Source organism: Meriones unguiculatus, chromosome 7, assembly GCF_030254825.1.
Source record: "Meriones unguiculatus strain TT.TT164.6M chromosome 7, Bangor_MerUng_6.1, whole genome shotgun sequence".
In the NCBI taxonomy this organism is placed as follows: domain Eukaryota; kingdom Metazoa; phylum Chordata; class Mammalia; order Rodentia; family Muridae; genus Meriones; species Meriones unguiculatus.
The window spans coordinates 36128289-36141294 of NC_083355.1; the positions used below are offsets into that span (position 1 = coordinate 36128289).

Here is a 13006-nt window from a genome sequence, read left to right on the forward strand (position 1 = left end):
CAGGACTCCACCCCAGACCTCAGCAGTGAGAATTCTATAGCAGAACACTCTATGGGAGAACACCATTCAAGAACAGGTATTTAGCTGGAGGGATCTGGAACAGTGGTACGTCATAGGACAAGACAGGACAGGACAAGGGCAGCTTTGGACAGCTACCCTGTTCATTCTCAGCAATTTCAGGAGACAAAGGCCAGTTGGCATTGTGGAGCCAAGGGGGGCTCATCCTTTCTCTCAGCTCCTGCAATCCTGCTGAAATTGGGACAAGAAAATGGGTGGCTGGGCATGGACTGAAATGACAAACAGTGGCTCTTCTATAAATGTGGAGGTTTATTTCAACAAAATGTGAAAAGAGTGCATTGGACTGAAGCCCCTTGCTTGTTGGCGTGTGTGTCCATCGAATTCTCACTGACACGAGTGAAGGCTGCTTTGTGAACGAAGTGAACAGATAATATGGCAATCTCAGTTCAAGCAAGTCTGGGTCAATACATCATTCATCCTCCTCCCTCAGTAACCTTGCATGTGTAATGGGCTGTGGGACCATCAGATTGCTCATGTGCTGAGGCTCTGACTTCTCCATATGAAAAGCCCTGGTCCTGGGGATGGGGCAGCAGGGAGAAGAGAGTTATATAAGCACACCCCACCTCACCTCTGAAGAAATGCCAGGACAGGCCTCCAGGAGGGAAAACACTTTCATACCACCAGTGGTCCAGGGGTGTGGGGGACTGAATGTGCTCTAGGAAAGTGTGGAGGCTGGGAACAGATCCCACCCTTACCTACCAGGTAAGCAAAGAAGCAGGGGCCAGGGAGGCTTCCTTCTGGACTGAAGATGGTCCCCACCTGATCTGGCCCTCTTGTTCTTTCCCCCAGGGCTTGTGGAGCAGCTTCCATCCACAGTCCCCCAGATGCCCACTTGCAGTGTGGTACCACTGAGCAGGTCCGCTGGAATATCTGCTTGAGTGCTCCTGAAGGGGAGGCCAGCTCTTTTTGTGGAATCCAGGGTTAAGGCTCAGACCGAAGTATTCATGCCAATGGTTTCTGTGGCATCTTAGTGATTGCCTCCTTGATCTTCAGCGACAGATGAATTAGTCAGAATGCAGAAACTGGCTGCTACACCAGCTCAGACCATCTCCAATCTCCACTCTTGCTTTAGGAACACCAATGGTGCACCAGAAGCTGCTTTCTTGGATAAATGGTTGTTCAACTCTCCAGGCCACCCGAGGAGGCCCTATTGCTGGCCATGGAGGGCCCAGAAAGCCTGGGGACACCAGCACCATGACTGAACTGGAGGGAATCTTAAGGGCAGGTGAATTCTTGTTCTCTGGAAGCCTCCTCATACCGGGAAGGCCAGTTTCTGGCACAGGTGTCATCAACTGAGTGACCTGCCATACCTTCTACCAGGAATAGAGATGAGTGACTCTGTAGGCATGACCGCACAGTGACCTGTCCCCAGAAGAGACTTCTGTCTTGACCTACTCTCCCTCTACCACAGCAGGAACGAGCCTCTTGTTAGCTCACGGCCTCAGGTTCCTGCAGCGCCTGCCTCCACCCACCCACAGGCTAGGGCTCCGGCCTTTAGCTCCGAGGTATGGTCAACTAGTCACACAGTGATAAGCAAGGTAGCGGCAGGCTGACCATCTCCCCAGGGGCACTGAGAAGCCACTCAAGGTTGAGAGTTTTTGACCAGGAACAATGACTTGGTCTGATTTTGAGCCCTCATCTCTGTGTTGTCCAGTGTCCGGTTTGTGCATGGCTGCATGTGGGTAGTGGTCCATGGACTGGGGTCTCCTTCCTCAGCCCCAGCCCTCCCCTGCTGCTTGTGGCTGTGGCTCATGGGGCAGGGGCTGCAGACACTTGGACACTGTTCACGCGGCCTGTGCTGGGGCAGGCAGGACAGGAGGGCAGTCCTGCTTTAGTCTAGTAAGACCTCACGGTACAGGCATGTACCCTTCATTGCCTTCTCAGTCCTGTGCATGGAAAGAGGACTGTCATCACAGCTGGGCTAATAAATACTGAACTGGGTAGGTATGACTAGGCTTTGTGATCCTATAGCCCAGGATGTCATGCAGAACCTCAAACACTCAAGGGGAAGCAAATGCCACTCTGATTCCAGTACCGGGTCTCCGGGTCTTCTCATTACAGTGGTTTCAGATGTAAGAGGCAGCCCTAGCTCTCTTCGCTGGAGACAGGGTAGGCATGGGTGGGAAGCTCCTCCTACGTGGAAGGGGAGTCCATGGTGGAGAGGATCCGTACAACTTCTGCTCGCTGAGTGGGTGAGATGTGCTGGGTCATATGGACGATGGAATCCATGGCTACTTCCGGATTGGCCTGTACCAAGCTGGAGAGAAGATCAGGGATGGTGAAGAAACACGAGGTGGAAGTGCCTCAATGGGGTGCTTAACAACTGTCAGGCAGACGGACAGCACACCATGTTGATGAGGTGAACATGAAAACGACAGAATTACTAGTACTGGCTTTTTTACTTTTGCAACTTTTCTCTACGTAATCTATTTCCAAATAGTTTTATGAACACCTCTCTAAGAGATGTCAGCTTTCCTTCCTTCCAGAATCATCCACCTGGTCTGTACCTCGAGTGGGTGCAGGAATGAAAGTGCCCTGGGTCCGCTCAGAGAGCTGTGTCTTGGGACTATATCTGTATCTGTGGGCCAACTACGGCAGTTCCAGACAGGGGAACCAACTGGGGCAGCATTATCTCATAGTTTGTACAGAACTTAGCCTCCTTTCCCTGAGGAGCCCGCCGATGGTCTCACCTGCGGATCTGCTTGAGGACATAGTCCCTGCTGATGTATTTGATGTTCTCCTCGATCACTGAGCGGACACCATCTTCCTCTGTCAGCTGCTTCTCCAGCCACTCCACCAGGTCCTTATTATTGTCCCAGACGTAAGCCTGCAAATACATGAGTCTTGGTCAAACACCAGGGGCCAGGCCTGAACAGCTACTTGTCCAGTATTCCAAAAGCTCTCTTGGCATGAAAACATTATTCACAACTCTCCTTTACTGTCGTGGTTAAAGGTAGAGAGGCCAGGTTCCCAGCCGGGAGCTGCCTTCATCTCTCTTCCTTCCTTTGAGCTTTAGATGCTCACATGGGAGTCTGTCCTATGAAGCTCTTGCATCTACTCTCCCTCAGCAGTAGGTCTGCAAGGAGCAGGGACTTAAGAGTGTGACTGGAAAGGAAAGGTGTGTGTGGCTGTTTCTTTTTGGAGGAGCCAAGACACTCAAGTGCAACTCTAGTGCCAGCAAGATGAGGCAGACATGGCTTCCTTCACACTGCCTTAGCCCTCTACCTGGGGCTGGTAAGGACACCCAGGAGCAAGGCTTAGAGGACAACACACAATACAACTTGGATACTGATATGGCAGATGTCTTGTTGCCACAGTATTGACACCCAGCTGGAAGCCCACCCCGCTTTATTGGCTATGAGAACACTGCGAAGGGTCAAGAAGTCTGCAGCCCTGAGAGTCTCAACAGCCACCTCTCGCCTCTTTTCTTTCAAGATCATTTAGCTGAGTATTTCTGAGGCAGCTGACTACATAATAACTCAGGAGTGTGTTAGAAGCCTAATAGCCTTCTCCTTGCTCTCTTCTCTCATTTCTTTACAAATCATTTAGGAATCGTTTTGTTAATGGTTTCCGGAAAACCAAGTACCACCATTAGGGCTCATTCATATTTATGTCATTTTGTTTGGGTAATTAAACACAAAGCTCGTCATTTAAAGGTGCGCTATCCTTTTCTGTTATCACTAACGAAGTCAAAGTCAGAATGACAATGAGTTTGGCGCTGTAATTTAAGAGGTGGGCACTGCAGGGACTCTGAGGCTTGTACTGTGGCTTCAGGAAACCCAGACACAAGCAATGACACAAAAGGCACAGCTGCAACCTCAGGTCCTGCACAGCGTGGAGGGAACATTCTAAAAAGCACCCAGCTCTGGGAGACGGGGCTGTCTTCTAACAGATTTCATGCCTTAAAAATATCATTGCTGGGTGTGGTGACTCACACTTTATCCCCAGCACCTGTAAGGCTGAGACAGGAGGATAGGGAGTTCAAGGCCAGCCTGGGCTACACTGAGGTATAAAGCAGGCAAGGGTACAGAGTGAGACCCTGCCTCACAAAAGCAGTGGTTTCCTTTCAGACTCACTTCGTCCCCTGCCTTAGCTGGTGAGTTGGCTGTGCCTGGCTGTTTGTTGTGGCTGGATCACAGATTTCCAGCAGTGAGGCTCCGCAGTGAGCCTTTTGCGGCAGTCTGTCTCCCTCCTTTCTTGGCTCCAGACTTGTTCACTTAGGCATATCTGACAGAGATCAGCTCTCCCTCACAGAACAAACTAGGAGCATCCCACCTCCGGGTTTCATTCTGCTGTAACCCCTCAGAGGGTCTGCGACAGGGAAGTGCTTTGGCAGACCCCGCTGAAAAGGCTGTGCCTTGCCCGAGTGGTCCAGTTTACAGCTGGGCCCCAGGTGAATGAACGCACCTGGACTCCACCATTGCCACTTTTATAAACTTGGCATTTCCACCATTGTTGATTAAGAGTTCTCTATGGCTGGAGGACTGCACAGCTTCCCCAACTTAGGAGGATTTTTGTGGAGAGAGGTGCAAAAAGTAAAACAATGGTGGCTTCTTGGGCTTCAGAAGGAAACCAAACAAACTCAACTAGATTCACTCAGGAGTCCCAAAGCCTTTAGTTTAGGAGAATATTTAATACTCTTATTAATCATTTTTAATCCGTTTGCTTTTAATTAAGAAACAGCATGATGCTTTGCTATCAACATATGCCAGGGAACAGATTAATTGTGGCTTAAGATAACTCTCCTTGATTGGTGTAATGTATTAGCTAACGAGATGCCAGCTTCTAACGATGCTCACACACTACACTGGAGAAAGCCAGCTACCCTCTAGAGTAAACACTCCTGCCTTCCCCTCCTGCAGTCATAAACTACAGTAGGTGTTTAAACATTTTAAAACAGTTCCCAGGCAGAATGGCAGCAACACATTCCAAGCTTTTAGAGGCTTAAAAATATGGACCTTGCATATGAAACACGCTGTTTATTCAGAACACAACTGGATGACACCACCAAGCCTGAAGCCCAAAGTACATGAAGACAGAGTGCTCTGAGTTCTAATCAACTACATTTTTCTGTCTACAAAAAGAAACAAACTTGTGTAGGCACAATGCTATGCTTTGTCTCAATCAGTCTGGGAGGGCTTATCGTGCCCTCGGTTCTGAGATGTTCTGCTCCACTTGAAAAAAGCAAGCTGCCTTTGAGGACAGTTACAAGATTGTCATTCCAACCATGAGGAAGGACAGGCCGCTTCTGTTCCAAGGTGAGAAGCCATTATCATGTTCTTCCTTAGAATTATAAACTGTAGCTATCTACTATCCCTAGGATTCCAGACTGGATTTTAAACAAGTGTGAAATGCTGGCTGCCAGCTTCAGGACAGCCCTGGGCCCACATCACCTGCTTGACATCCCAGCTGGGGCATCTTAATATCAATGAAATATCAATAATTAAACATCACAACAGTGGCTTGTCTTACAATACACGTTCAACAGACACTCTTTTTCTGCATCAACGGATAAGTATCTCAGGCACCACTCAGCCCCACTAATTATATGTAATAATTAGTCTAGCTTACAAAATCTAAATGACCTGTTTGCAAAGGTTCATTTCTAATGCACTGGACAGCTGTTAAGCTGTCCCTAAGCAATGGTAGAACAGGGCCAGGGAGTGACTAGGGCACAACCTAGTAGCTGTGAGCTCTGACTCCCACGCCTACAAACGACTCCATTGTGTGGGTTGCTTAGAGATGCTTCCAGCTGGAGAGATGCCTAGAAGCCACCTGACCTGGTGTGTATGGAGGGGCTTGTGGGGTGATGAGGGGAGATCAACACACCCTAGAAAGAAAGACTGTTTTCAGCACATCTGTTTCCACGGTTATTATCTTCCAATACCCAAGATGCAAGGTTGTTTCTTTAAGTGGCTTGCTTTCTTTTGACAGGGTCTTACCATGCATTCCTGGCTAGCCTGAACTCACAGACATCCCATGCCTGAGTTTTTGGATTAAAGGTATATCCCGCCATTCCTGGCTGCTATTTAACTTCTAACATGCTTTGCCTCTGACATTTAAACCCACTCAATTCTGTGATACCATAAACATTATCCCCATTTTATACATGAGGGAATGGAGGCTCAAATAATGTGTCCAAGCAAATAAATGCAAAGCTGGGAGGGAGCCTCAGAGTTTGTGGGATCTCAAAATCCACATTTAACTGTGGTTTCTCCTGTTGGGAGTCTGCAGGCACAGAACTAATCAGTCTGTTGGAAAACTGCATATTCAAATTGTGGAGCTAGAAATTAAAACAGAAACCATCCCCATGAAGAAGGCATGTGTCATGTTTGCACAGCCTAAGTCTACCCACAGTTTTTATCAGGGAGCTGTAATGATGCAGGTGCTTCCACCCACAGTGAAACCATGAGCCACTGACCCAAGTACTTCCTCCAACAGGGCTGCCCAGTGGATCTAAGTGCAATCCTAGAACTCATGGGATGGAGGTTTCTAAGGGGGCACAGAAGATCCCTATCGCTCAAGAAAACAAGATCTCTAGGGGAAAAAACAATACAAAAATGGCTAATAAGTGTCTATGACTGCATGATTTCCATAACAATAAGGACAACAAAGACCTCCATACTCAAGAAGATTCTCCCGGTCTCTGCACTTGAGGGAAACAGCCTATGAAGTCTGTCACTATTTGAAGACCCCACCACAAACAGTGCTTTTGGCCGTTTTCTAACATCAGGCAGCCTCTACAGCAGCCCTTCAGAGGCAACACTGCACCTTGAACACTACAGCGCTTTCTTCTCTCAAGGGCGCTGCTGATTTTATCACCTATCCCATACTAACCAGGTTCTGCTGAGCCTGCACAATGTGGCAGGAGGTTTCAAAGCCACATGTCCTGACTTCACAGGCTCACTTGTCCTTTCTCTCCTCCCTGTCCCCTGGTATGAGAGCTCACGGGGAATGCATTCTTCTGTAAACACAGGCAAGGGAAATGGTATCAACTCTTGGGGATCGCTGGTATTCAGTGTGCAGACAGCCTCTGCCTGAGCTGTGTGCCTGCCGTGTCTTCTGCACTCAATCCAGCCAGGAGCCTGTGCACACATAGCTCCCCACTGATGAGAGATAGCAATGGCCTGTTTCTTTAGACACACAGCCCCCTGGGAGGATGCCACTAAGGAGCAATCGAGGGACCTATCTATTCGCTTCATGCTTGGAGGGAAGCTATTCCTTCTCCTCATCCTTGTGCCCGCTGAGGCTGTGCACGTCCATTAGTGACTAATGTGGTAGGGAGGCGTGTGGGCCACACACACACACTCCATTTACCTAGCTGGCCACTCTTAACTGGAGAACAACCTCTTATTTTACACTTGCATGACTTTCAATGCCAACTTCCACTGGAAGCTGCCAGTAGCCACTGACAAAATTGTCTCACTCAATTATGATGCCACAGGCTGACCTTAACCTGAACCAAATGTCGAAGAGTGTCCCATTCCCCTGCTGCACATCTGAAATATTTATCCAAGAAGCTTCCCAGTCATAAAGAAACAGGCAGATTTAACACAAAGGTGAATTTCAGACTACTCCTCACCACTGGTTTAAAACTGATAGGAAGTTGTACAGCCCTTTGATGAGAAAGGTTGTTAGCAAAGACTTCGGGCAGCATTTTCAAGGAGACCGGAATGACCCTCTATAGGACAAGATGCTCCACTTCCCATCAATATCTGACAGTTACCAAAGATTTTGATCACACAAGTAATATATGACAAAGTATATCTGTCTAATAGCCTGATAAGACAGGACCAGCAAGATGGCTCAACAGTTAAGGGAGCTTGCTGCTGAGCCTGAAGACCTAAGTTTGATCCTAGGAATCCCACATGGTAGAAGAAAAGAATTCCTTCAAGTTGTCCTTTGACTTTTATCCGTAAACTGCATGCCTGGGCACACACAAAATAAATGTTTAAGAAACGTATAAAGCAACTACTGATAAAGTTTAATCTTTTTTTTTTTTTTTTTTTTTTTTTTGCGGGGGTGGGGGGACTTTTCAAGACAGGGTTCCTCTGTGTAACAGCTCTGACTGCCTTGGAATTCTCTTTGTAGCCCAGGCTGGCCTCAAACTCAACAGAGATCCGCCTGCCTCTGCCTCCCCGTGCCGGGATTAAAGGCGCGCACCACCGTGCTGGCGGGTTCAGTTCTGCCTCTGCCTCCCCGTGCCGGGATTAAAGGCGCGCACCACCGTGCTGGCGGGTTCAGTTCTGCCTCTGCCCCCCAGTGCCGGGGTTAAAGGCGCGCACCACCGTGCTGGCGGGTTCAGTTCTGCCTCTGCCCCCCAGTGCCGGGGTTAAAGGCGCGCACCACCGTGCTGGCGGGTTCAGTTTTCTTTGGGAAGCTAATTCAGGGCTTTGCGCATGTGTCGTGTAAGTGTTCTACCCCTGAGCCATGCCACTCCTCCTCCTAATTGTTTTTTCACATGAACACAAAGTTTCTTGTATGAACGCACAGGTTTCAGCTTTTTCTTCCCTGTTAACTGAACTATTTTGTGCAATCCAATGGTGAATGCTGTTCGAGGGCAAGAGTACCAGGGATATGGTCTTGATAGGGCTGAAATAAGGCATGAGCTCCTCCCATGAGATCACCCTAAAAGGATGCCAGACTCATTCCCACATGCAGGCCGAGCACTTCCTTCTAGCTTAGATGGGAAACTGGAGCTATGGCCTGAGCCTCTCCCGTGTATAATTATCACACCTGCCAGGCTTCCCGAGGAGGGAAACCCCTGCTCCCAAGCCTCCAGCAGCTTCCCTCAGATAGCGCAGCTGCCCTCGCAGCTAATGCAGCGAGGCTCCTTCCTGGTCACCTTCCTGGGTACCTACACCCTGAGCCATCCTGCAGGATTTATAGCTCTTTGGATACATGCTGCCTTTGCACATCTTGGAACACCCTTTTTACCCCTGCCCCACCAACCCAAGATTTTCTTTTGGTTTATCCTACAGTCATATTGAGACATCCCTTCCTTCAGAAATCTCGCTCTTCCTCCTGAAAGCTGCGTGTCTCTCTGTGCAGTGTGACCACGCTCTTTGCTGGCTTTAACTCCCGCCTCCCTCCTGTGCAGGAAAGACGAGCTTGGTGTGGACAGGAATACTGTCTCTCACTGCTAAGGCCCCAGGGTCTAGCTCAGTGTCTGGCATGTTGTAAGTGTTCCAAATGGTTCGCTGAATGACTATGGGCTGCAGATAGGCCCTTCTAGATTTTCTAACATGCCGTGACAGCATATGATTTGGCTGTGTATAAATAGGAGAGGGTTTGGGTTTTAGGTTCCTCTTTTACTCCCTGCCCCTAAAGTCCTGAAGTTTCTTAGCTGATGACCCTTGTAACTTTCAGGTGGGCGGTACAGGTTTGTTGGTAGGAGCCTCACCTACCTTCACTGTGCCTTCCACTTCTACAAACCAGCGCCGCAACATGGCCTGGATCTGGCCGTCAGTCAGCTCAGGGTTGGCGTTGTGGATTTTCTTCTTGACCAGGTCCTCCAGCAGAAGGCGCCTCAGCCGCCAGTAGAAAAAGGTTCGAGATGTTTTCCAATCTAAGATGTCCTAGACTCGCAGAAGAGCATAGAGGAATTAGTGTAGCCATGAGCCCTCCATCCGAAGGAACCCCATAGGTACAAAAAGCCACCTTCCAGGAAAGCCTGTAGAGACTCCAGACCACGGAACACTGCACTGCCAGGAGCCTGGCTGCCCGACACATGATGGTGGTTCCGAGAAAGATCAAATTCACAGAGAACTAGAAAGGTACTAATCTGTTCTGAGCGGACAGCTCAACTTTCATGCACATCAAAGGTGAATTAGCTGCCATCATGACCTTGACATTGTAGTAACCCACAGTCTGAGGATCACCTGGATTGATGTCACCAACTGAAGGCACACTTGACTCAGTTTTTTGTACTAGAATCCTCAGGGCTTGCCTGTGGGTTCCAAAGAAACCTAAACCATTTTTTTTTTTTTTAAGATGACAGTGGATACAGAAAAAGGAAAAGATCTCTTAAACAAAATTGGAAATGGTTTGATCTTTATAAGCTATGCTGATCTGGCCCTAGCAGCTCCCTGCTTGTGGGCCTATGTCACTTACGGGGCTCTGACAAGTCAGAAATGGCAACTGTGGTACTTACATTAATAACACCTTTCTCTTGCATCCGGCCTGGTGTATCATGCAAGTCAGCAAACTGCACAGCTACCTGATGGTAAATGGGAATCAGGAACTCCTCCCGCTCCTTTAGCTTGCTCTCCAGCTCCTTTCGCTCAGCGGGGCTTAGCTCTGGGGTGCCTGCAATTACATAAGCCTGTCTGTCACACTCCGCAGTGACCAGGAATCTCGGCGTAGATGCAGCCACAGCCCTTCCCTCTAGGGGAAGCCTGGCTTTCCACTGTCATAATTAAGTCTTTGCTGCATAACAGACTCTATGGGATTGCGGTCTGTCCTTACTTGTGTCCTTGTCACAGGAAGCCCATGTGTCGTATTCTTCTTATAGAGGTCACAAGTATGGAAGCAGTGGTGGCAATCCTGCTCTGCAGGCCTCTCTTGAACAGGTGAAGTGACCACCTGAAGGTCTACCGCTCTCCTCAGTTCACTGCTCAGGAGCAAGGTTCCTTTATCCTACAAGGCAGGACTGCTACATGGACCCCATGCTATCATTACTGACCAGCATCAGAACAGCTGGACTAGTGCAAATATAGGATTTTGCAGGAGAGCTTGCCCTGAGAGCAGAGCATAGACCAGCAGATTTGGTTTCACCACGTCCTCAACAGGTCCCTGGGAAACGGGTAAGCACTGAGCTGCGAACTGCTGCATTCCAGTTTCTAATGTCAGGTTTGGATATTCTTAACCGCAAAGTAGTACAATTCAATCAGGTAGAGCTGGATCTATGTATCTCATATCAGTTCAGTGGATTATCCCCTGGCCTCCTACTCTCTGACCAGGTGAAAATTCCTAGGTCTTGGGCTAAGAGAGAAGGAGAGAAAGAGAAGAGCAGACCCTGTGTGGCTCACTGATCATAGAACACAGTCCTTTCATTTGGCCAGAGATTTTTAGCTCCTTGTAACAAGGACGACACTCCCCTGCCAGGTTGCTTTAGCAGAGGTGTTGCTATGTTTGTGCCTCCCTCCCTAATTACTTTCAGAATGGGGCCTGTAATCAATACTGAAGATTTATCTGCCTGCCCGCTAAAGAAGAGTATATCTAGCTGAAGAAACAATAGGTGACAGCCCTGGTGCCAGGGACAATCTGATGTGTTCTGTCCCTAACGCTGACAAATACATAAGCACGGGTGATGGATGCACAAGAGACAGGTCTGTTTCAGGCATATGCCTGTCTGGGAACAGGCCCTGTTTTTATACCACTATGAATCATATCCTATGAATAGCCCTGGACGGCCAACTGAGCCCTAGGTATCACACAGAAGCACATGTTAACTGGGCAGGGATGGAACTCTAGCACCTAGTTTCATTATATGTGGCTTTCTGGATGCCCAGCTCCACCTCTGTTTTACAGTGGTGAGAAGCATGCCCAGCACAGTTGGTCTTGGTTCCTCACACTGAGGGTACTCACTCACCTTCTGCCTCAGGCCCTGAGGCTGTGTACTTCTTAGCATCTTACAGGTAAGGATACTGAGACACTGAGAACCTGTGTGACTCAGCAAGGCCACGGAGCAAGAGAGTGACAGCCAGGACTCAGGGCAGCACTTCTTAGAAGCTTGTGGACAGTGTCCACTGCAGTTCTTACTTGCAGAACAACAGCGCCTCCATAGTAGTGGGCCCTTCCATTTCAGAAAGCTAAGGCACAGTGGAGGGCTTGTGGCTGATGAGGCTCAAGTCATCTTAGTCTTACTCTGCAGCTAAGACCAAGACAATGTCTGTAGCTTCTTCTATTGCTATGAGGTCAAGGATGTAAAAATATTATTTGCTGGCACCCAAGGGATGGCAGGGCTGAGAAGAGAGTTTAACAGGGAACTCCAAACCTTTCAAGAGTCGTCTTCTGGCTAAACGGCCGACACTACTCAAATACACATGTGTGTCTATGTGGCCATAGATCATTTATTGAGCATTTAGTGTGTATAAGGTACTGCATTTGAGTCTTTCAGGATTACATACCTCGTAAGTCAACACACACACATACATACAAATCGGATGTAGGGCTGGAGAGCTGTTAGCCCTGCTGCTAAGCTGAATACCTCAGTACTGCTGAGTGTTTTCCAGGTCGTTTCACATATATTATCTCTGATCCTTATATCCACCTTTCCACTTAACAAACCAGAAAAAAAGAGGCTCTGAAATGTAAAGTGGCACCTAGCTGTCAAGTAAGACAGTCAGGATTTACATCTGGGGCTGTCCACACCCAAAGCCTGTCCTTGCCCTCAGTAATGGTCCCAAAAGGGGCCAAGCAGATCTCCTGGCAGTAGCTGGAGAGTTGGTTCCTTGTGTTCACAAAGAGTTAAGAGCAGCCTTGTCAATATTTGGATGTAGCAGCAGGAGGAACTACAGGCTGAGGAGAGCCTTCTGGAAACAAGCCACTGGCCTTACCACATTGGAGGAAGAGGGGAGGAGAGGCCAACTATGCTAATCTAGAGTTTTGAAGGAATAATGAAATAAATATGGTGGTGCTCGTCTTCCCAGGTATCAGAAAACAAAGCAGTGTTCCCCAACGGCCACCTCAGAAAAGAAACAGTGCAAGGAGAGGTGCTGACTAGTCTTAAGCATGTAAGAAGGCCCAGGGTCTGTGCTTTGTTTTGGGGAAAAGTGTCTCTAAATCTTTTATGTCCTCGGAGTGAACGCTGCTCTCAAGTGGGTGCTCCCCTTGTGCTGTACACCAAGGGCCTGGCTCCCCTGTACAGCACAGCAGCCAGCCCCGGTAATGATTTAGGGGAGATTAACAAATATGTCAATGTCTA

General features: G+C 48.5%; 1 protein-coding gene across 6 annotated transcripts in view; it reads right to left on the minus strand.

Annotated features, from left to right (window-relative positions):
- Nucleotides 1-307: 307 nt before the first annotated feature.
- Acaca (acetyl-CoA carboxylase alpha) overlaps nt 308-13006 on the minus strand; it is a 263052-nt gene continuing 250353 nt past the window's right edge. For all 6 annotated transcript variants that reach the window (XM_060387107.1, XM_060387103.1, XM_060387102.1 and 3 more), the window contains 4 exons: nt 10232-10386; nt 9486-9656; nt 2769-2905; nt 308-2335 (listed from right to left, as the gene is read on the minus strand). In XM_060387107.1, coding sequence (XP_060243090.1) covers nt 2212-2335; nt 2769-2905; nt 9486-9656; nt 10232-10386 — 587 coding nt within the window. In that variant the 3' untranslated portion in view covers nt 308-2211. The remainder of the gene's footprint in view (nt 2336-2768; nt 2906-9485; nt 9657-10231; nt 10387-13006) is intronic.